The 25,988-nt window shown below is 39.6% G+C and overlaps 1 protein-coding gene across 1 annotated transcript in view; it reads right to left on the bottom strand.

The window, feature by feature from the left end:
• Positions 1 to 299: 299 nt before the first annotated feature.
• The window catches only part of LOC122649523 (mitochondrial substrate carrier family protein B-like), a 46,285-nt gene continuing 20,596 nt past the window's right edge, over positions 300 to 25,988 (bottom strand). Inside the window, exons 3-6 of the mRNA XM_043842709.1 lie at positions 22,866 to 22,967; positions 22,717 to 22,787; positions 22,565 to 22,632; positions 300 to 811 (exon numbers count right to left, since the gene is read on the bottom strand). Of these exons, the coding sequence (XP_043698644.1) occupies positions 573 to 811; positions 22,565 to 22,632; positions 22,717 to 22,787; positions 22,866 to 22,967 (480 nt within the window). The 3' untranslated portion in view covers positions 300 to 572. The remainder of the gene's footprint in view (positions 812 to 22,564; positions 22,633 to 22,716; positions 22,788 to 22,865; positions 22,968 to 25,988) is intronic.

Below are 25,988 nucleotides of genomic sequence, written 5' to 3' on the forward strand. Positions count from 1 at the left end.
CTTTTAGTTTTATCAACTCTCCCAAGAATAGACGTATTGTAACTTATTAGAATCTCCCTCACTAACTCCTATGTGGGTCTATTGTATTTGGTCCTTTTTCTTTTTCTTTGTATTTCTTCCCCTTTGGGGCCCCGCTTCTCTTTGATAATAAATTTTTATTCACCCAAAAAAAAAAGTAATCCTAGAAGATTTATGGAGCCAGGATCACCTCCAAGTTCATGAAAGGACAAGTGAATCTGGAATGCAATAAAAAACAAGCTATAACAAACAAAACACAATGAAAATTAACATAGACAAATACTAATGAAAGAACTAAACATTTTGGATATATTTAATGTGATTCAATAGTGTTCTATCTTTACAAGACCATATGTTGGTTCCACTGCAGCAATCACAAAATTTACTGCCCAAGGGGTTTCTCTGAGTGGCGCCACTGAAAAATAATGAAATAACTCATCTTCTATCAAGCTATATCTATTATACACCATTTGGCAATAGAGATGAAACAGGTCAACGAAGTCATAGACGTATGATCGGAGCAAGCCTAAGAATGGCAGTGACAGCTGCAACAGCTAATTGTCAGGGCAATCTGAGAGAAGCATCTTTAGTGTTTCGTAAGTCATGAAGACAATGACCACACTTGGGACAACCTTGTAGTATTCTGGCAATATTCCCCGGTAAAAACCCCGCAAGCCTTCAGTCCTGATAATGTGCTTGTAAGTCCCCAAAAGACCTGTCTTATAGACACGGGCTTGACCAGCTGCCCCTTCCAACTGCATCCGTCGCCTTACAAGATCCAGAGGGAATGTAGCTGCAAATTATTAAAGCACAAATGTCAGTCTGCCCCCCACACCCAAAAAAAAAAAATCAATTATAAATTGGTAATCCTATTTCAGCAAGTATCATCATGAATAACTTCCAAGATACAGTTATCGCATTAGAACTTGATAACTTCAGAGAACAGACTTAATAACTTCCATTTACTTGAGCTGGCATAATAAGGGTACATTTAGGTTCAGTTAGCTTTTATGACTAAATGTTGTCAAAGGAAAGTACCATCAAAAGGTCATGAGGTCTTCTAGTTCTAAGGAGCAAGTTTTAAATAGGAGGTGGTTCAACGATACAACTTCATGGGCAGCAGAAGAAAGTACCAGGTACCTGGAGATACGAAAATGAGATGAATTTTTATTCAATAGGTGCAGGACAACATAATTTTGCATTTCATTTATCTGTAATTGGTTCCATACACAAGCTTTGAAAACATCCAGCACTGATTCATTTTGGTTGCCATGATTCCCATGAATCAACATGCCAATATGCTATAGGAGCAGTTGTGCTGTCACCTAGTTTATCAACCAAGAGGCTAGGTCTTCCCACCACCTACTTGACCTGAGGCTCAACTAGTCAACTGTTTATGGTATGGGTCAATTTTGATTGGTAGTCAGTTTGGGAATTATTATATATCATGCAACGAGCATATCCTTTTCCACTCCTTATTCTCCAGGGTTATAATGTTTTCTGTAATTGTCCTCATCATTTTGGAATCTATCTCTGTAACTTGGGTATTTCTACCAATTAGTGATATTTTACAGACTAATATCCAAAAGGCTATATATATATATATAGATGGATAAAGTGGAAAGGTGCATCAGGAGTTTTATGTGACAACAAGGAGCTCTCCTAGAGTCATTTACCGATAAAGTGGCTTTACAAGAAAGGTGGGATCTTGAGGGAGATACCAACGAGATGTGGATTGAGATGACAACTTATATTAAGAAAATTGCTAAAGAAGTCCTAGGGGTTTCCAAGGGTTCGCGTCTGAGTTCTATAGAGACTTTGTGGTCGGATGACAAGGTCCAAGCAGCCATTAAGACTAAGAAAGTTTGTTTTCAGACCTGACAAAGGACTAACGAGGTAGAGGATAAAATGAGATATTATGCGGCCAAAAAAGAAGCTCGGAAGATTGTGGGAAAAGCAAGAGCGAAGAAATATGATGACCTTTATGAAAAACTTAATACAAAAGACGGGGAAAAGGTGATCTATTGGATAGCTAAAATAAAAGAAAGGAAGAGCAAAAATTTGGACCATGTTAGATGCATTAAGAGCGAGGATGGTAGAGTACTATTACGAGATGCGGACATTTTGGAGAGATGGCGTGAATATTTTTACAATCTACTAAATGGAGCTACCTTGACTGATAGGATGGATTCGGAAGTGCAGAGGAACAGTCTTGAAGCCTACACACGTCATGGACTTTTGCAATAAGTTGGCGAGGCCGAAGTTAAAAAGGCCCTACGAAAGCTGAAGGTAGGCAAAACCCCAAGACCGTATGAGATCCCAATTGAAGTGTGGAAGAACTTAGGAGTACGGGGGGCATCTTGGCTATCCAAGCTATTTAACAAGTTTTTGAGTACAAAGAAAATGCTAGATGATTGGAGGAGAAGCATTGTAGTCTCAATTTATAAGAACAAAGGTGATATCCAGAACTGCAATAACTATAGAGGCATTAAACTAATGAGTCATACAACGAAATTATGGGAGAAAATCATTGAAGTCCACCTAAGAAGAGAAACTAATATATCGGAGAACTAATTTGGTTTTATGCCAGGGCGATCCACAACAGAAACTATTTACCTTCTAAGGAGGCTTATGGAAAATTTTAGAGCTTACAAAAGAAACCTCTATATGGTCTTTATCGACCCAGAAAAGGCCTATGATAGAGTTCCTAGAGAACTCATTTGACATGTCTTAGGGAAGAGAAGGAGCTCAAGTAACTATGTGAATATAATTAAGGACATGTACGAGGATGTGGTGACAAGTGTCAGAACCGCAGAAGGCCAAAGTAGTAAATTCCCAATTACAATTGGGTTACACCAAGGATCAGCTCTAAGCCCTTATCTATTTGCACTCATCATGGATGATTTAACCTGGCATATCCAAGATGAGGTCCCTTGGTGTATGCTTTTCGCTGATGATATTGTTTTGATAAACGAGACGGTGGAAGGGATTAACGCAAAACTTGAGCTATGGAGATTATGCTTGGAATCAAGAGGTTTTAAGTTAAGCATAACAAAGACAGAATATATGATGTGTAACTTTAGTCAAACCAGGAGAGGTGATGAAGTAGTGAAACTTGAGGAGCAGGAAATACCACTAAGTGAATACTTTAGATACCTGGGGTCAGCCATTAACAAAGAGGGTTATATAGAGGATGACGTTTCCCATAGAATTAAAGTAGGATGGATGAAGTGGAGAGGTGCATCACGAGTTTTATGTGACAAACACATGCCTATTAAGCTTAAGGGGAAATTCTATAAGACAGTAATAAGACCAGCGATGATATATGGGGCGGAATGTTGGGCCATTAAGAAGAGTAATATATATAAGATGAGTGTAGCGGAGATGAGGATGTTGAAAAGGATGTGCAACAAGATCAGGAGAGATAAAGTACGGAATGATTGTATTAGAACCGAATTGGGAGTTGCACCAATCCAGGACAAGCTCCGTGAGAGCTGCTTGAGGTGGTATGGTCATGTCCATATATATATATATATAGATTTGGAAGGAAAACAAGATTTCCCATGGTATTTTCTGGACAACTCAATATGTCATGTGCTGTCGAAACTAGGTTGGTAAAAACTGGTCGAAACTTGGTATTTTTCGGTCGAAACTGGTCGATACTACCGAAATGTTCTAAATATGGTCGAAATCTGACTTGTACCAAGTTTTGTAAGAAACTGAGAGAGTTCTTGAACCATGGGAACGAGAAGTCAAAACCTACTGACAATTAGGTTGAAGACGCCCTACCGGGCCAGGTGGGGGGGAGTAACAAAGGTTTGGAGATTTGATTCCCTTAATGTTTACATCCCAAATTAACTTCATTTTTTTTTTTTTGAATACTTTATTTCTCGGCCACTGAGTTCATGGTACACGTGAGTCAATATTCAACCCTAAAGAACTAAGCTCTACAAATCTCAGTGGGATTTGGAGGTTGTTACCAGTTATTTCCTAGAAAACCAGTATGATAGACCTAGAATCCAGCCCAGGGTTTACCCCTTGGGCCAGAATCTTGAATAGAACCAAGTTCTATTAAATTTAACTGTTGTTTGGGTTCTTTTGAAAAAGTTGATGAGCTCGGTTTTCTGGTTACTGAAATCATAAATCAGTCTGATAGACTGAGATCTTCCTAAGATCTAGAATGCTGTCAACTGTTTCAATCTCTTTTTCCCCATAATCCAGTTCATGCAATTCAGTTTTTGTCAGGCATTTAAAATTCAGAATCAAGAGACAAATTGGCCTATATGACCTGATAATGTCTAAGTTTTAGCGCAACCTTTCTCTATAGGTGTGGCATAGCAAATCCTGGTATAAACTGGCTGAGATCCTATCCAATCCTGAAACTTAAACCATGGATTTTGTTGCATTCAGATTGCAAATGATCCAGTTTTTAATGACTAGGTGCTTACGGGGGTGCTCAGAAGATCCCAAAATCCTGTTAATGTGTAATAGTTTGTTACTAGGCAGTGTTGTCCCATTAAAATTTGGGAAGTTGGCTGTAAGAAGCACATGTATACATTTCTTTGATGATCAACACTGCCGCAGAATAACCCTTTTATTCCCTTGGGAAGAATTTATTTCCTCACTCTTTCATCTTTTTAGAATCTGCGATCAGTTCAAATCTAAACAACCTCACCATCCCAGGACGGGGAAATTGATTCAATTTTACCCCCTCAAAGTGACAAAGCTACACAAGCATCCCATCTTCCCCTAATGTCAACTCTCAGTTTTGGTGACTAGAACAACTAGCCAGTTTTGGCGAGAAACACAGATCCCAAAAAAATAAGGACAAGAATGCTTAAAGGTGGAGTCACGTATAAATGCTAGGAAGAACTTAAAATGACAACTGAAAACAGTAGCCAACACAAGACTTGTCAATAACCAATAGGACAGATATGTACAAATTTTTTTTTATTTATTTATTTTTTTTTGGGGGGGGGGGGGGCACAGTAGATGAAAATGAGACAACACTAACTTCAAAAAATTCAGAAATGTAGACATAACAAAGTTGATAGCAAATACATATAGTTATTTTCTAAGTGTATGCATTCAAAACATTGTAGCGACTTCTGTTTTATTGATTTCAGTAAAAATTTTCTCATTAAGAGACTGAAAGTCATGTTCCCCATTATATAATAATTTCAGTCATGATGTATATTAGGCTAGGCCAGATTTGGTATGATTTCTAATTCAATTTCGGATTAATTTCAAGAAATAGTCAATAAATTGAAATTGTTATGGTTGCATCAATCTGAAATATTTCAAGAACAAGAAATCCATTTGGTAGTTCAATTTCTGAGAATAGCTTCTCTAGATTTCTTTGGGAGAGGGTGGTGGTGGGCAGTGGCAGAGCCAAGAAGGGGCAGTGGTGGTGCCGGGTGGTGGCGGCGGTGGTGGTGGCAGGGTGATGGTGGCGGAGAGGTGGTGGCAGTGGGGTGGTGGCGGTGGTGAGATCATCAGGGGAAGAAGGGCAGTGCTTTATTCTTAATATGAAATTACTGTTTTGCCCATCAAATTGACCATTTGCTCAACAATGAGCAAGAGTGAAATGAATTTCAATTCTAAAACTGAAACAGCACCTCAGCTATTTCAAAATTTCTATTCCATTTGATTTCTATTTCACTGAAATAAAGCGCAAAAATCAAACCAAACATTTCCAAAATAGAAATCACCGATGAAATTGAAATAGAAATCATACCAAATCAGGCCTTAGATAATAATTCACAAGGCATATGTTAGATAATAACTTGTAAGGAGAGGATTCAATTATTTCAAAGGTTATGTAACAGCTCAATATAGTAAGTGTCAAGGCGTTTTTGAACCCACAAGACGAGCAGAAGACAAGTTGTCCACCTAGAACCAGAAAAAAAAAGGAAAAAGTGGAAAAAGATGGGGAAATGAAAGGAATTGGGGGGATGGGTCAAAATGGGGGTAAATGAGAGCAAATGGAAGAATAGGGCGAAGCAGAAAGAAACATAAGCATCAGTCGTTTCCCTGGGTACTGCGGTCGTCTCCACAGAAGCAGCAGCAATAGGACTGGAGGAGAAAGATGGCTACAGTAACTGCAGCCACAGCTACAGCCACCGCCGCTGCCCAAGATGCAGCAACAATCACTGCTGCTATAGCCACTGCCAAGAAAAAGAAAAGGAGGGAGGAGAAATCTACCTGTTTTGGTCATCAGATTCATCTCTGCCAATCGTCTCCGTAATCTCAAATCGAGGAGAAGAAGACCAAGCAAACTCAAGTCTTCATCTCCAAGTTCCAATGAGAATTTGGTTCCTTTATATTTAATGACTAAAAAAAGTGTTTTTTTTTAATTAGAATACAAAATTCCCATTTTACACATAACTCCTTTAAAACTGAAAACTAAAGGGCAAAATATATTTTGCACATAATCCAGTCTTTTGCCGATTAGTTTAGGTTATGTGCAAAATATATTTTCCTTGGTAGACTACCTTCCAAGGTATATCGGTTGAGAGAGTTTTATGCTTAGTTTGAGTCTGTTTTTGAGTCTTTTAAAAACTTTGTAAGAGCTACAATCCTGGACACCAATTTGATGAATGAGTATGGTTTTTGCCTCCATTATTCTACGACATTCAGAATAACTTCTTGTGAGATGCAGTGAGACCCTTGGTGAGATGCTAAGGAAAGCTTGGTGGAATTCTAAGCTAGGGTTTGGTGGGATGCCAGCTCTAAGGATCAGGTAGGATGTTAGATACTTGACCAATATGCCAAAAGCTCTAGAGCTGATGGAACGCGTTAAATCAAACCCTTTAACCTATCCCATACTAGGCTGTCTCAATCTAGTGTATAGATCGAGCTCCAATAGGCACATAACAGACCACCCCACAGCCGTCGTCCTTGACGGCTCTCACTCTAGGCACCTTTCACTCTGGTGGTAGGTAGCCCTTTCCAAGCGGCTCTACTCTGCTCTAGGGTTATTGCTTAGCGGCAGGTAGCCATTTCTTGACGGATTTCAATCTATTTCAGGTTGCCCTTTCTGTGACTCGAACCCATGATGCGGTGTCCAGCTTTGATACCAAATGTTAGGTACTTGACCGATATGCCAAAACCTCTAAAGTTGATGGAACATGTTAAATCAAACCCTTTAACCTATCCCATACTAGGCTGGCACAATCAAGCGCCCATACAATAGATCGAGCCCCATTAGGCAGATAACATGAGATTCCTGATTCATATCTTTTCTTCTTTTATGATTTTATTAAACCGGAAAAGAAATCAAGTATATGTGTCTCCCTTGTTTGACTTTTCTTGTTTCTGTTCTGTTATGTTCTTGCACATACCCTACTTGCTAGTCTTAACTTCTCCATTGTTACATCTGATATTTCAATTCAAACTGTAGATTTGACAATCGAATACTACTCTAAACTTAACCCACAGATTCAAAATTTGATCTTTATGATGTTCTCCAAGAATCCTACTCAAGTTGGATTTTAATTCTACTTCCTTTTAAATCACATGCTGTTTACTATTTCAGATTGTTAATTTCTTGTAAATTCTGATATCCGATCGTTATTATGATCTTTTATTGGCTACCAGATTTGTTTCTTAAGTTTCTGATTTCATTATTGGGACAAAACCCTAATCAAGAATCCTATTGTCAAAAGGATTAGCACATAACTCTATATCTGACCATCTAGTTTCAGTCAATTTTGAGTTATTCTAGACCATTAAAGTGAGCTTCAACCAGAATTTAATTCCTATCTGAGTTGTTGATTGTTACTTATCGGATTTCTTTTAAATATAGTCTTTTCCCTTCACTCAGATTCTGGTTTTCAACTGCGTTTCTGAACCTAATCTCTTAAGGTTCTTGAAACCTATCACTGACCCAAAATGAACCAGTCTTCAACCCCCCCACCCCCACCCCACAAAAAAAAAAAATTGCAACCGTTAGCCAAATATTCAAGTATCATAATGTAAATAGGCCTTTAAATCAGTACTTTTTATAACCGATAAAAGGTTTCATAGTATATCCCAACCAAGGTACTAAAACTCGGAACTCGACCCTGGGAAAAACCGAGATATCGGTCGAGTTGGTGGATTTTTTTTTTCAACTCGAAACCTGGTTTTGGTGCGTTTTAGACCTAGTTTTGGTCTGAAACTTGGTACTCAGCCTATTTTAGGCTATTTAAACACAATGACATTATCAGATTTTGCTAAAACAAAATCTAAGTAAATGCTTTTGTATTTGTATTTCATTTACTTAAGATATTATTCATAAATAAGCAAATACCCCTATTTGAATCCAAGAACAAAAACTGGCTTTTCGGCGGTAGATGCAATTTTCAAGTTTCTAATCCTGAGGTTTTTCTCAAATCTAAAAATTCCATAAATCTTTTTTTTTTTTGAGTGAATAAATTCCATAAATCTTAATATGGTAAAACATTGCTTAAAAACCAAAAGTGCAGTAAAGTATTCATTTGTTTTGATGTCCAAAAAAATAATTTCATTCAAAGCGATTTTGACAGCATTCGCACATCAAATTAAGTTTGACCGGTACATAACTCCTTCAATACAAATCAGATTTAAGCAATCTTGGATTTGTTGGAAAGCATTCAAAACAAAGCTTTCCAACAAGTCCAATATTGCTAAAATCTGATTTCTATTGAAGGAGTTAAGTACCGGTCAAACTTAATTTAGTGTGCGCAAATTCTATCAAAATCACTCTGACTGAAAATATTTTTTTGGACATCAAAATAAATGAATATTTGACTGCACTTTTGGTTTTTAGCAATGTTTTACCATATTAAGATTTATGGAATTTTTAGATTTAAGAAAAACCCCAGCATTAGAAAGTTGAAAATTGCACCTACCGCCGAAAATCCTGTTTTTGTTCTTGAACTGGGGGGTCGATTGTTTTTCCTTTTGGAATTTGATTTTTTCACTATTTTTATTGGATTCAAATAGGGCGGTATTTGCTTATTTATTAATAATATCTTAAGTAAATGAAATACAAATTCATTTACTTAAATGATTTTAGGCATAAATAAGTGTCTGCATGCCAAGATTTCCCACCGAGATCTCAAGATCTGGCACTCATATAAAGGAGTTTGGGTCGAGATTCTTAAGATCTCACAAGATCTATATAAAGGAGTGAGTCGAGATTCTCGAGATCTCGCTCGAGTTGTTGCACTTTTTGCATTCGTATGCCATCTTGTCTTTGACTTCTCAAAAAAAGGAGATCTCGGTCGAGATCTCGCGAATTCTTGGTCAAGATCTCGCGAGTTCTCGAACTATGATCCCAACAAGCAGCAGTGTAAGATACCAGAAGGTACTTTACAGCACAATTTACACAAGACGAGGTAGGATAACCATATAAAACAAGACAGCATAGAAATAAAACCCACTGTTCCAAGGGCAATATAACTACAAACAAGATCAACAACAATGTCATTTTCTCCTTCAAAAGGAAAAGGGAAACAATGAAGAAATTTGTCATTAAGAGAAGGTAACTTTTTCAGTCCCCACCCCAATTTTCTTTAGGAGAGAGACTGTTAGGGAGCTAGAGGAGATGGAGGCACTCATAGTTGTCAAAGCATCGCGTAGGCATCTAAGCGGAAAATTTGTGCCAAGGCAAGTTGTTGCCTTATAGTCCAAGGCGCTTCGGTGTCGGCAGCATGCTCACCCCTGCGACTTGACTCACCCCTGTGCCAAGGCAAGTTTGCAACAATAGAAACACTACCATAGCAGCAGTAGCAGTAGCGTATAAGTAGAAGATGAAGATGGAAGGAGGGGGAGGAGGAAGAATTAAAAAATTGTAGAAGCAATAGTAGTGGCAGCCACAACAATTGCAGCCGATGAAGAGAAGTTGCAGCGGCCACCACGCCATCATCACTACCATGAAAGAAGAAGAAGAAGAATAAAGAGGAGGGAGCATACCTGTTTGACTCCCTTGAACGCTGTCACAGCTTTGTCGAGATTAGGCAGCCACAAAGACATGATCCTTTCAATGTTATGCATAGAGCACATTTCAAAGAGAACGAGTAGTTTTTGCTCTGTTATTCCCCCTGGCCCTCCACTCCCCGCTTCTAGAATCCATAGACATCAAGAATGCCCCCAACTCCCCCCCCCTTCTTTAATTAGTATTTGTGGAAGAATCCATCGAGAAAGCCTTCAACCCCTATTCTTTAACAAGATATTTATTTATGATATTTTAATATATTAATATTTTATTCATTATAAACAAAAAGAAAAGGAGTAAAATATTAATGTATAAGAAAGGCTTCCAAAGTCTTTCTGGAAATTATAAGATTTAGATAATTACAAATCTTACGAGAATACATTAATCAATACTAAAGCGCCTAAGCACTTAGCTGGCCCTCGAATGCCTTGGATCACTTGGCGCTTTAACAACTATGGAGGCACTGGCAAACACATTGTGGCAAATCAGAATTAAACTAATCACATCAGGGGTGAAGGAAGAAAGATGAATGATGAAAGAAGAAGAAGAAAGAGAAATAGAAGAAGTTGCCGCAAGAGAGGAGAGCAGCCTGCGATAAGTAAATTAGAATTCTCTATCACAGGCAGTCTCTCAATATATAATTATATTAGACAAAATAGGAAGGTAAGGTAGTGTCACACCCCCATCCTCAGATTAGGGTAATGTGACGGGAATATCCCTGTATTCCATACCAAACTACAGGATCGACACTTTGCTGTGTCATGTACACCACCCGGGTTATTATTTACTAAATAAGAACGGAAATCAGAGCTATGACAAGAAGCGTTAAACATAATAATCATAACTAATAGAGAGTTCTAAATGGCACCATATTCATATATATCAATTTAATTCAAGTACTAATAACAAGTATATTGCCCTTAACGGCTTTATTAGTACTTGTAAAGCCGTTAATTACAATCATCCTCAAATGTTCAAAATAAAAGTCTAATCATAATAACCAAGGGCTTTGGATCCTAGCCCGAACTAATGTGCCTCGTGAGCACACTCATCACAAAGGTAGTCTGATGCCTGCTCCGCCTCTTGCTGGCCACCCCAAGCCTCGTAATCCTCACCACCAAGATATGCCGGATCAACCTCTATTGGATCCGCCATCCCTATGTCCATATCTAAAAATAAAGATTCCCGAGGGATGAGCTTATACAAGCCTAGCGAGCGATCAAACCATACACAATCATGCAATAATAGATACACCATCAATGCATGCTAAAGTATGCACATCACATATGATACATGGATGTATTTGTTCATTTTCCCCCTAACAACGAGATTCTAAGTCGGGTTAAGTACTACAATAACACAGGTAGCACCGTCGGCAATGGTGCCATAAACCGGATGGCATTCCGACCATGTCAACCCCATGCTACGATGGAAACCTGCATGGCCGGACTCCCTCACCGAGTTTTCCGCAAGCCCCCGCTACAAACTCTGTCCTGGTGTCTAGCACGAAATATGGTCGGTGACTTCTCGGTGGGCTACCCCGAAATACGGTAGGGACCCATAGGTTTGCCTGACACCAAAACTCCTGTTGGTAAGGGTCGTAGTACTGGGTGAGTTGCATCCTAACCAGCAAACAACTACTGCAATGCATATATATATAAACACACATGTGCGGGTGTAGCCTAGAGGTCGAGTTCATAGTGCCTTAACCGGAAGCCAACTATCCTCTCGTCCCTCTAGCTTACATCCACACCAAGTAACAATACGGCGGGTGTGACACCGAAGTAACGGTAAGCCGGTCACCACCCGAATCCAATCCATCAATCGAACATCATAAAGATTTCACATTTATAGTACCTTACACTAATCACATCTCATTCTCATATATAGCATCATGCATAATTGATCATGTTACATTATGCTTCGTATCAATTCATATGAATAAACAATATAAAGATGAATCAACATGCATAATACTCATACACATCAGTATGCACAGCTTAGCTTGATGCCTAATGAGAAACATGCCGTAAAATAGTTCAAATGTTCAATCTACTCACAAAGGTCCACGCATAGTTAATAATGGCTCTTGTGCAATATACGTTCCTTCCACACGCGTAAGTTAGCCTAATAAGACATTACACGAGTGTATAATAGTCCTAGAGTTGAAACTCCAAAACAGCAGCAATTTGCACTAGGCGGACGATGTCCTGTATCCCAAGCGGCTCATGACATCAGCCGCCTGCTGCAATGTCCGCCTAGGCCAAATCTGCAGCAGATTGGCCCAAGCTCGAGTCAGCCTATAGTCAATGGCTAAGGGGCATCAGGGGGTCATTGTGGGGATGTCAAAGGCCTCCAGTAAGCTATCAAATGCGTAGGTTTGATCCAATTAGGGTTCATGAGGCAATCATTTGATTTCCAACATCCAATTCTCCAAAAATGGAGGTTCTCAATGGGGTTCCATGGCATCTAAGCCATAGGTCAAAAAATGGTCCATTCTAATGCATCAATTGGTACTCTAAGCATCCAATTAGATAGGTAAGACAACTAGAGATAAAAGCCCTATAGGTTGCTAGGAGATTGGATTGATTCCAATGAATTCCAAGTAGAGATTAATTGGGAATCCACATAGGGTGAAGAGTTTACCAAGTATTAGACTAGAACAGCCAAGGGAGGACCTTCTATGGCTGAAATGGAGCTCCGAATCACTCTTCCCACGAATTCCAATCTCCAAGAGAGCTCACAACAGCAAGGGAATGGTCTTGTGAGCTTATGAGTAGCTCCAATGGATGTTGGGGCCTTCCTTTCTTCCTTCTTCTCTTCCTTCCTCCTCTCTCTTCCTTAGGTTGCTCTCCACGTTTTCAGTCCTCTCTAGGGTTGAGAGATGAGTGAAATGAGGGGAAGGCTGGGTTCTTTCCTACTTTAGCTAAGGGGCATAGGCCATGTTTGGTTGGGGCTTGTTTATTGTCCAAATTGGGTTTGGCACATGGAAGATTCCAAATAGGTCATAGGCTCATGGTCTTAGGGTTTAGTTGAGTCATTTGGGTCCCAAATAGCCTAAAATAAGCAATGACTAAGCCCTAAGCTAAGGTATGGTCGGACCAAGCTAAACTTAGCTTCACAGAGAAGCACTTCGACACTAGGCGGCTCATGTCATCAGCCGCCTGCTGTATCTGCCGCTAGGTTCAAAATGCCACAATTGGTGGTCAAAATGGATGGGGCTTCCTCGAGGGGTCTAAACAAGTGAGGGGGGTACTAGTGGGGTCTTCAAGGCATACAGTTGACACACATGGGGCATGTCGAAGGTTAGTTATTTGTTCCCAACCTTAATTGCAACTAAATAGATAAATAAGTAGATTAAAGTTGGTACTCACCATCAATCATGAGGTCTCGTACGAAGGTGGTCCCGTACGACCCGCTCATACCCTCTCACACCCTTGACAAGTACAAGGAGGAAGATCAAATACTCTCCACCCGGCCACGAACCTCCCTTGATCTCGATCTAAGAATCTGTCCTCAATAGGTATACCAGAAGTATGATCGATGATCTTGTACATTGGTTTCATGGTGACAATCCATAGGTCATAGACATACTCGAGCTCCGCACCTACATACAAGTCCAACATTGTAGGGTTTAGGTTACGGGTGTAACAGGTAGTTAGGGATATATGAAATTACCCCTAACCCCTTATTACAACCTTACAAACTAAGGACAGAACTAATGTAAAATAACAGAAAACCCCAAAAACCCAAAATATAAGACTAAAATACCCCTAGTTTTCAACACTCCCCCTCAAGCTGGAGCATAAAGGTCTCCCATACTCATGGTTCGAGAACTCGCGAGATCTCGGTTTCGTGAGATAACGAGTCGAGATGGCCTACGGTTCCTAAAACTGCAATTTCTCAGCGAGATCTCGGCTAAGTCTCGATACACATTTCTCTGTTTTTTTTTAGTTGTAAAATTTCAATATCTCGCCGAGATCTCGGTATCGGGTTATATGGTTTTTTACCCAGTTTTCATGACCCATATGCCCATATGCCCATATGCCCATATGCCCATTTTTTTAAAAGAGAGCAATGGACAGAACTCGGAAATCTCGAGTTGTGTCCAAAGCTCTCTAAAGTTTAGAGAAAAACACTCCAAGAGCTCTCTCTCTCAAATTTCTTCCTATTTCTCTCAAATCTTTGGTGGATTATGATGTTTGAAGTGAGATTCAAGTGGTAAAGTGAAGATTCAACTCCAAATCATTACCTATTTGTAGGATTTCAAAGGTATATTCTAATTTTTCCCAAATCTATTTTTTTCAAAAAAATTTGTGTAATATTTGTTAGATTCATGTGGTTTTGATATATGTTAAATATCTTTGCCCGATCTATCACTTGATGGAGTCGGATTTATTTTTCAGTTATTAAATTTTTTATTATAATTTCTGAAAAAATAAATGATTTATTTGAAAAAAAAAAATGAAAAAAATAGGATGAATAGTGATTGTTTGAAAATGAATTTGATATATGTTAACAACTTGGGATGCTCTACAGCCCCATGGATTAATTTTTTATTTTCACCCATTAAAAAAAATTATTTTATTCTTTAGATTTAATAAATATATTATAAAAATTTAAAAAAAATATATAATATTAAAGAAAAATACTTGTTGCTTATGGAAAATTATGTACAACATATGTATATAATATTCAACTTGAAATGGTGTCAAATACATCATTACATTATATTTTTCTTATACTTTTAAGGTATAAATATTTTTAAAAAAATTTCAAAATATTATTTTTAATTAAGAAATAAATACTAGGGTTAGGGGATAAATAAGAGATAGTTATTTCATAGTTCTGGTTGCTTGACATTACGTTTAAGAGTTATATATAGCATACTTTAAGTCTTGAATACCTTACTTTAAGTGATCCATGGTTATTAATACATGCTTTTTTATGTAACAGTGTAAAATATAAGACATTTTGTACACAATGTCTTATATAGCATGGCAACATGGAGTCCCCATGTCCGCAGACAAAAAGAAGTTCAAATGCAATTATTGTAGGAAGTTGCTATCTGGAGGAGCCACTAGGTTAAAGCAACACTTGTTTGGTACAGGCAAGGATGTTGCCTCATGCCCAAATGTTCCTATCCAAGTGAAAGTGGCAATGGCACAACACTTGAAAGGAGGAAGATTAAAGAAAGCTGAGAGGGAAAGAATGCAACAAGAGTTTGATGAGGCAGTACTAGAGAGGACTGGTGTAGAGGTCTGTGGCGGAGATGATACTGACATTGGGCCTCTACCTGGTGAGTTTCAATCAGAGGTTGAATGGAGAATTTACCAGCAGACTTTGGCTGAGAGTAGACAAAGTTTTCATTTTGAGATTATAAGAGCATATGAGCACTGGGACAAAAGATATACCACGACCCCAAACCCGACCACGAGTACAAGCTCCAAAGCCCATTTTTGAGCAGGATCCCACAACTTTTAGGCAACAAGATGCCTACCAGCCAACCATCCCGCAAGTATTTGGTGGTAAACAAGAGGAAGCACGAAAAGCCTTCAGCAAGTTCATGCTTTACCATGGCATTCCAGCCAATGCAGCACAAGGAACATACTATAATGCATTTCTTGATGCTGCAGGGAGGGCTGGTGCAGGATGGAAGGGACCTTCACCACATGAATTGTACAATGTATATTTGCCTCAGGAGGTACAGGAGCTGAAAGATTACATTGATAGTTTAAAGCCATTGTGGGAGACATATGGGATTACTCTTATGGCTAATGGATGGACTGGACCTACTAGACTATCCATCATAAATTTCATGGTGAGTTGCAATGGAAAGACTGTATTCTTGAAGTCCATCAATGCATCAAATAATGTAAAGGATGCATCATACTTGTATAAGGAGTTGAAGCAAGTGGTGGAGGAGGTAGGACCAAGGAACGTTATCCAAATTGTGACGGATAACGGTTCCAACTTTAAAAAGGCTGGAGAGAAGTTGATGAATAAGAAGAGTAAGAGGATCTAGCTCTTTTGGACCCCATGGGCTGCTGAAGGACATGAGGAAAAAGACTTTGGTGGCAGGTGTGGTAAATAGGGCAAGACAAGTGACAACTTTTGTGTACAACCATTCTTATGCTTTAGCCTTGTTGAGGGAGAAATGCAATGGAGATTTAGTGAGGCCTGGTGTCACTCGATTTGCCACCAATTACATTGCATTGAAGAGCTTTCAGACTAAGGCGATAGGCCTGAGGTCTATGTTTGCAAGTGATAAATGGTTTGGTTGGCAAGGTTCTAAGTCAGAAGATGCAAAGGCAGCACAACAGACCATTGCAAGTGATGGATTTTGGAAGGACTTGGGGAAAGTGGTTGCCATATTAGAGCACGTGGTGGCAATACTGAGGATGGTTGATACAGAGAAGAAGCCTACCTTGGCCCACATTTATGCTGCCATCCAAAAAATGAAGGAAATGGTTAGAGCTGCTATACCTCGAAGTGCAAAGTCCTACACTAAGATCATTGATGAGTGGTGGGAGAAGCACTTGAGTCATCCATTGCATAAGCTGGTGAGTTCAACATACTTTACACTTTAAATGTTATAACTTTTTTACATTTACATATTCAAAACCCAAAGGCATTAAGTCAGTAAAGTCACTAACAAATCATATTTGTGGTATCTACTTTACCAACATACTATTTGAATCCAAATTATCACTGCTCCCATGATCTTGGGCTAGACATAGAATTGTTAGAGGCAGTTCAAACTGTTACTGCAAAGTTAGAGCTCAACCCAAAGACACAGTCTGTTTGCAATGATGAGGTGAGAGTATGGGACTTTGGTACTTTAGTAGTTAGTTTATGAATGTAATTACTAAATAGGAAATACTAATTCCTCAAATTGAAAATAGATCAAATACTTTAGAGAGGCCTCAGCAAGTTTCGGTAGACAAGCTGCAGTAGGGGGTAGACAAAAGTCAGACCCTGGTAGGTGGCATGATATTACATATTTACATTTATGAATTATAATTCTCTCTTTAGAATGTACATATTCTTCCTATTCTATATATGTAATGCAGCCGACTGGTGGGTGCTTTATGGTACAAGTTCACCCAACCTGAGGAAGGTAGCAGTGAGAGTGCTCTCACAAATTTGTTCATCCTCCGGATGTGAGCACAACTGGAGTACATTCTCATTGATACATTCAAAGAGGCGGAACTGGTTGGGAAGCGAACGACTGGAGCAGCTTGTATATGTGCACTACAATATGAGATTAAGGATGAGGCACATACGTGAAGGAATTGAGGCCAATGATAAAGAACCCATTGAACTGTCCAACATTTTCCAAGAGGACTCTGGTGACGATGAGGATCCCCTATTCCAGTGGGTGAGGGATCGTGGTACACCTGATATGGATCAGCCTGGGGGTAGGCCCGACCCCACCATTGCGTCTGTAACCGACACTGATGTTGAGGATTATATGCCGTCGCGAGAGGGGCGTGCACATGCAGAGTCACCGAAACCTTTTAAGCCTGCTGTAGGAAGTCCTGCTGATGATGGTGGTGATGGTGATGGTGATGGTGATGGTGGTGGTGGTGGTGGTGGTGGTAGTGGCATGCCGAGTGGCGGTTATTATGATGATCGTCATGAGGGGATGCTCGAGCAGTACCAGTATGAGGTGGGAACGCAGAGGGACCCTGTGCGTTTCATCGGTGAGTCTCAGTTTACGCATGCCACTCATCAAGACCATGATGGCTACCCTAAAACATACAAAAGAAAGAAGGGTCGCCAACACTCACATCAGTCAGATGCTTAGGATGATGACAGCAGTATGAACACCATGCTTGCAAGTTTCGGAAGCATGAGTATAGATACTACTAGTGAGCATCAGTCATGGTAATCATCTCAGCATCATCATGGCTATGACTATGGCCAGGAAAGCACCGGTTCTGATTATAGTGCCTATGGTCAGTATGGGCAGTCAACAGCTGAGTATGACAGTCAAAGCTCTGGGTCAGGTTTTGGGTACATATTCCCAGTCCCAAACCAGCCATACATGCCTCAAACTCAATATGACAGCAGCAGTGGATCTTACACCTCATACCAACAGCCTCCCATGTACCCTAAGATAGGGAGATTGGTATATGTTGATCAGAAGACTTACATGGCAACTGTGTCACACTATGTGCAACACTACAGCAATTCCATGACTTGGGAATTCTTTGTGGATCAATGTGGGGATGAATTTATTACCCAATCATATTTTATGTAACAAATTCAGTGAACATTGATGTAATGTACTTTTTATTTGAATGTTTTGATTGCTAATTTGCTAAGTTTTACTAAATTATATGTAGAGTAGGTTGTTTTAGACTTTTAGTACGACTCGTCACCTACCAACTTATGATCCAAAGTAAAACTCATATTTGGACTTGTTTTTTAGCAAATCTGGGCATGCCATTGTATTTAAATGGCCTGAAATAGGCTGGATACCAAGTTTCAGACCCAAAATATGTGTAAAATCCACCGAGTTGGGGGTTTGAGTAAAAAAAAAAAATTGCACCAACTCTCACCGAGATCTCGGCTCGACTCGGTTTTTGGCTTGGCCGAGATGCCACCGAGACCCGAGTCTTAGAACCTTGCCCATGTTCAGCTTATTACAACAAGTGCAAAAACTAGGAGCAAAAAGTGACTTGGTAAACATATCTGCCAGCTGATTCGAGGATGAACAAAATGGGGTCTCAACAAGTTTTTTTGATACAGTGTCTCGAACAAAGTGACAATCCACTTCAATATGTTTGGTCCGTTCATGATAGACCGAATTACTCACAATGTATATGGCTGCCTGGTTATCACAATACATCTTTATAGGCACCGGAACAGATAAACCCATCTCAAGGAAAAGAGACCTGAGCCACATTAACTCTGCAGTAGTATGAGTCATAACTCTGTATTCTACTTCAACACTCGACTTAGCAATTGTAGTCTGTTTCTTACTACGCCACGTAACCAGATTACCCCCACCAAAAGTACAATACCCTGTAGACGAGAGACGATCACTGGTCAAACCAACACAGTCAACATATCTGAAACGGCAACAAGATCCATATGCCTATGAAGACGATAAATCAACCCTTTACAAAGAGCACCCTTCAAATAGTGAAGAACACGAACAACTCCATCCTAATGAGCCTTCCGAGGAGACTGCATAAATTGACTAAGGACACCCACTGCAAAGGAAATGTCTGGTCTGGTAACTGTAAGATAGATCAGCTTCCCAACCAAACTTTTGTACTGGTGCACGTCTTAAGGAGAACACCATCATCTACCCCAAACTTCTGATGAGAATCCATAAGAACATCCACTGGCTTTGAAGCAAGCATGTCAGTCAGAAAGAAGGTCTGATACATATTTCTTTTGAGATACATTGACATTTTTCCTACTTCTCACAACTTCAATGCCAAGAAAATAGTGAAGATCACCTAGATCCTTGGTCTGAAAATGCTGTTGTGAATATGTTTTTATTTCATTATACAATTCTTGGAATACAGATAAAAACTCGGAACGATCCAGCAAGAGATACAACTAGGTAAGACGGGAATGATCGTTTACAAATGTGACAAAATACATAAAACTACATTTATTCTTGACACGACAGGGACCTCAGATATTCGTATGAACTAAAGAAAATAAAGACGGACTACGAGCCATAGATCGAAAAGGGAAAGACACCCGGTGGTGTTTCCCCAACTTGCAGGCTTCACACTCTATCCTAGATACATACTTAACAGACGGAAATAATAACCGTAACCTAGCTAAAGATAAACGATCCAAAGAACAATGCCATTGGGAGTCACCCCACCAATAGACGCAGCAGCAACCAAGGAAGTAGCAGCACCACAAGTAAGATAGTACAGCCCATCCTTTTCATGCCCTCTACCAATCGTCTTCCTCGTGTGAAGATCTTGAAAAACACAATAAGTAGGAAAAAATGTCACAGAAAGATGTAAAGCTTTAGTAAGCTGACTAACAGAAAGAAGACTCAATGGACACTGAGGAACATACAACATGGAAAAAAGACTAATGGAAGAGGTGGGAGTAACTATACTAGATCCAATAACGAGAGCAGCAGATCCATTTGCTAATATGACAGATGAAGAAGTAAACAAGGTAGACTCACCAATCATATGAGCAGAAGCCCTGTAGTCAATAATCCAGAGAGAAGTAGTGGAGAAGAAGGCAGATGTACCTGCATGAGCAAGGGTAGCAGTGGAAGACGAAGGTATGGAGGATACGCTACTGCTTAATGGATGCCTCAACAGTTTGTAACCTCCGTAATATCTGAGAAAGCTCATCACGATGAGTAGTGCTAGACAAACTTCCACCTGTAGTGGAACCCGATTGAGAATCATCAGTTGTCACAATATCAACATTCCCAATAGATACTCTATGATTGGCTGATTGGGTTGCCCAATCTGGTTTGCCATGCTTATCCCAACAATAGTCAACAGTATGACCAGATTTACCATAATGAGTGCACTGTCGATTAGAGTGATCACCTGACAGACCACCAGGACTACGACCACCATCACCACAACCTCTCCCTGTGCCATGGCCTATTCCACGACCACAACCAGCAGTAAAAGCAGAGTTATCCTTGGAGGAGGAATCAGCCTTAGCAGGAGCAGCAATACGCTGGAGACGAGAGAAGGTATCAGCCAGTGTAGAAACTATCTTACCAACCAATAAATGGCCCTTCACAGCCTTCAGATCAGAATTTAACCTAGCCAGAAATTTGGAGACAAAGAACTCATTACGCTGAGCTTTTAACTTCTCAATATCAATAGCAAGAGGCTGAAAGACATTCAACTCCTCACCCAGGCCCTTACAAGAATAATAGTACTCTTAAAGGGACTTGGAAGATTGCTGGAGCTGGAACAGTTTTTCATACAAATCATATACACGGTTCATACTTTTCTCTTGAGAATAAGTATCTTGCAGATCATCCCAAACACCTTTAGCTGTAGTGTGAAATATAATGTTGGCGGCTATATCTGGTTCCATGCTATTCCATAGCCAAATGAGAGTGATGGCATTCTCCTTTTTCCACCTCATTGTACTTGCTATCACTGGATAAAGGTGGATCAGATTTAATATATTGAAGCTTGTCCATGAACATGATATACACTTTCACAGCATGTGCCCCCCCATAACAAATAATTCGAGCTCTCCTTGAGCTTGTTGGAGGTAATTGTCACATTCACATTATCAGAAGAAGGTGGAACAGCAGAGGTAGTAGACTTAAGAGTCACCCATAACACAAATAATATGGGCAGAAGCAGGAACCAGCAGCAACAATAACAAATCAGGTGCAAAAAAAACAATTGCAAGAATGATGATTCAGTAGTAAGTGAGCATAAACCATAAATAATATGAGCAGCAGCAACAAATACCAATTCAGGAGCAATGAAGATTACAGCAGAAGTCAAACAATAACCACACAGAGCAAGACAGCAAGTGCAGTAAATAATTGAACAGAGTTGTGGAAGAACATCACCAAGAGGGAATAGATCCTCGAAGAGTGGCAACCAGAGTAGAAGAATCCTCCGGTCACACATCCAGCAGCAACCATCGATTGTCACCAAAAAAAAAAAAACCAAAATCGATATGGAGAGCAAAAATCCATTTCAGATCGATTTCTCCAATATGAAGAACAGAGAGAGAAGATAGAATCTTCAAACCAGCATGAAAACCACCTTAAAGAAGATCATTAAGAAGCAGATTAGGCATAGGAACCACACGTCATTAGCACTCAGTGATAATAGGAACCATCACCATCGAGAGAGAAAAAAAATATTTCGCAGAAACAATATCTGATCGATTCTTCAAGGTTGTCTTCCCATCAGCAACCAAACTCCATCAAGAGAGATCAAAACCAGCCCTCCATTCATTAATAAGGAGGCTTTAATCCATAGCAAACCAGAACAGCAATTGGTGGTTGCACACCAAAAAAAGGAAACAAAAACTGGAAGCTGAAGGAAAAAACCAGAAGAAAGGGATTGAAGAACCCCTGATCAATTAGTATAGCTCTGATACCATGTTGCAAATCAGAATTAAACTAATCACATCAGGGGTGAAGGAAGAAAGAAGAAAGAGAGGGAGAAGAAGTTGCCGCAAGAGAGGAGAGCAGCCTGCGATAGGTAAATTAGAATTCCCTATCGCAGGCAGTCTCTCAATAGTTAATTAAAGGCTTGATGTTTTCTATGCCGCAGCGCAGCCTGCGCCCAGACACATGGGCCTGCCATTCAGGGGGGCAGGGTGGTCATTTCGCCCACCCCCATGTGTCTGGGTGCAGCCTGCGCCCCCAGCACAGAGAACATTTGGCCATAATTAAATTTAGACAAAATAGGAAGGAAAGGTGTTAGGGATATATGAAATTCCCCTTACTTATTACAACCTTACAAACTAAGAACAGAACTAATATAAAATAACAGAGAACCCCAAAAATAAAAAATATAAGACTAAAATACCCCTAGTTTTCAACACACATCAAGGATATTACTTTTTTACGTGTAAGATTTTATCACTTACCTGTGGATGATGCAATGCCTGAAAGACTGCCACAAGCTAGGCTCACAAGTACAGTAGAATCTTGGGGCCTGCCGTCAATATATCAGAATTAGACTGAGGTAGTACAATAATCTGGACATATTAAGATGCCTAATTGGTAATGAAGCAATTACCTTCGCGACTGCCAAGAAGATCTCAACGTCTCATAACCAGAAAAGCTAATTGCTATACTGGGCCCAACCTCCTGTACATACAATGGCAATCAATTAAAATAAACATGATAGTATGGAAAAAGAAAACCACAACAAGAGAAGAAGCATACCAACAATGTTGCCCCAAGCCCTTTATAAAGGCCAAGAACACCCTCATCTCTGCTAATCATACAAAGTGAATGCCAAATGCCTTTGTAGTATGTCACATTCCTCTGTAAATGTCCAAATAAAATGAGTATCGAGAAACCAAATAAGGAACTAAAACATGCACGTAAATCGCAACAAAAACCAAGGAATCTAATGAGCCCTTTCATGGGTATATTTTTAAAGCAATCGTAATTTATAGAAAAACAATTTTAAATAAATGAAACAGATGGCTGTGCTAAATACCAAAAAGGAAAAAGTTTTCATGCACGGCCATGCATTTGCGCGATGGCATTAAATGCAGTCAGATTGGCATAAATGCCCAAATGAAATGGCATCTCCCCCCCCCCCCCTATTTGACAGTCATCAAATTTGACATTGTTTTCTTAGAATCCTACTTCAGATTATTCTTAGATCAGATTTGATTTTCTGTTTCAGATTAGCATCCTATTACAATTGACAAATTCTGTTTCTGTTTTGACTCACTTCTGATCATTGATTTGAGTCCATTAAATTCTGCAATGAGTATTCAATTCTGGAATTCTCTTTTCAAGTATCCTAATCCTAGTACTATACCAGCATAGCACCAGATCTGACCATCAGGTTTCAAACAGATTTTGAGGAGTTATTCCCGAATACTATAGTGGCCTTCGACAAGAATTTTAGGATCATCTGATTTGTTGATTATTTAGTTATTAAATTTCCATTGAATCTGGTGCTTTCTAATTCACTGCGGGTTCTGCATAATTCTGGATTTCTGAAGCATATCATCTAAGGCTTCTAGGAACCCATCAAGACGAAGGGATGAAATATGACAAGGAACTTCCCTCTCCCTAAAGAAACCATCAGGTAGGCAGTAGAAATTCGCCCATTGGAATGTTCATATTTTGCAGGAAATTCTTTGATGTTTTGCGTGTTTGACACAATCATATTCTGGTGCCGAGGTTCAACAAAGGGGGAATCATGTTAAAAGATGGCCCAAACCAGGGTCGAACAAAAGAAAAACCTGGACCACTCGCATTTTTGGTTGGGCTGAGCCCCCCGCCATCAATCGCCACCTGAGGTCACCTCCAACATCAGTCTCCTACCGACAAAGAGAAGCCAAGTCCATCATCGCTCACTCTCTCCCAGGCCAAAAATAGCCAGTGGCAAAGCCCCAACCGCTGCAACACCAACCACCGTGATTTACCCAACAGAATTCATAGTTGTCACGGCGGCATGGCAGTCCAAGGTGATGGAGGCATGTCTACGCGCTTAGGCGGTAAAGCGCCGGCCTAAGTGGTGCCTAAACGGTAAAGGCGGTCTAGTGTTAGTTTTCCCCCTCCCCCGCCCCCCCTAAACACTCAATACATGATGGCATGATGCATCATAGTATCATAACTTATTTCATTAAAAATTAAATTTAAGCCACCTCAAGTCATCAAAATGAAAAAATGTACATGATACATTAAAATTCAGAATAATCAAACATCATAAATTAATTAAGAAACTAAAAGACATAGCACAAATGAATAATCATGATTCCGATTCATCCTTGCTAAGAAAAAAAAGAAGCAGCATCAGCATCCATTGCTCTATCATCAATTCATCATCACATTATGTCATTGCAAAGGAAAAAAAAAAACAACAGAGAAGCAGAGAAGCTACAGCACTATCTAATATTCTAATTCTAATATCTATTTTAGTGATACACCATTACAAAGAAAACATAAAAACAGAGAAGCAGCAGCAGGTGCTAGTACTACAGAGAAGAAGAAGAAGAAGAAGCAGCAGTTAAACAAAGCAAAAAAAAAAAAAAAAACAGAGAAGCAGCAGCAGCAGGAGGCATTACAGACTACAGAGAAGAAGAAGCAGCAGCAGCAGCAGCAGCAGGAGGCGTTACAGACTACAGAGAAGAAGAAGCGGCAGTTAAACAAAGAAAAAAAAAAACAGAGAAGAAGAAGCAGCAGTTAAACAAAGCAAACAAAAAAAAAACAGAGAAGAAGCAGCAGCAGTTAAACAAAGCAAAAAACAAAACAGAGAAGAAGAAGCAGCAGTTATGCAAAGGAAAAAAAATACAAAGTAGTAGCAGCATGCGTTACAAACTACAGAGAAGCAGCAGCAGGTTAGTGCGTTAAAGAGAAGAAGAAGCAGAGCAGCTATCCAAGCAAAAAAGAAAAAGAGAAGCAGCATGCCTTACAAACTACAGAGAAGAAGAAGATCAGTTAACCAAGCATTCAAGCAAAAAACAAAAAATAAAACAGAAGCAGCAGCAGGTTAGTGCGTTAAAGACATAGTTCGAGAACTCGACTTTCTCGGTTTTTGGAAAAGCCGAGACGAGATTGCCTACGAGTCTCAAAAGTGCAATATCTCGACGAGATCTCGGATCTCGGTTGGTTCTCGGTTTCAACCCATTATTTTAACCCACCTACCACTTAAATACCTTACCTAATTGGACAAAACTCGACATATCTCGGTGAGATCTCGGATCTCGGGTCCAGATCTCGGGTTGACCCAAAGTTGAGGCTTCAAGTTGAAAAAAAAAAAAATGCACCAACTCGGCGAGATCTCGACTCCTCTCGGTTTTTCCAAGAGTCGAGTTGGTACCGAGACCCGAGTTTTAGTACCTTGGTTAAAGAGAAGAAGAAGCAGACGAAGCAGAGCAGCTATCCAAGCAAAACAGAAAAAGAGAAGCAGCAGCAGGCAATACCCAAAAAAAAGAGAGTAGAAGAAGACGACGACTATGGAGTAGGGGCTACTAACTACCATAGTTGTCACGGCGTCATGGCGATCCAAGTCGGTGTCTGATCGATATATCGACACATCGCCCGCCATGGCGTTGCCATGACGATCATGTCGACCATGGCAGAATTGTAATTAAATCCAAAGTTGAATGGCAAAGTTGAATGGCAAACTAGTAGATAAATCAAGATTTATAAGAGCAATGGCAGAATTATAATTAATCTGAAGTTGTAAAGGAGTGGCAGAACTGTAGTTTAATGGAGTTAAAGAGAAAACTGAATGGGTTAAACAGAATAGAAATAGAGAATATAAGGGGTTTTATATAAATAATATAAGTTGTCCTTACTTACAATTTTAAAGACTTAATG

This window comes from Telopea speciosissima, chromosome 2 (assembly GCF_018873765.1).
Source record: "Telopea speciosissima isolate NSW1024214 ecotype Mountain lineage chromosome 2, Tspe_v1, whole genome shotgun sequence".
Classification (NCBI taxonomy): Eukaryota; Viridiplantae; Streptophyta; class Magnoliopsida; order Proteales; family Proteaceae; genus Telopea; species Telopea speciosissima.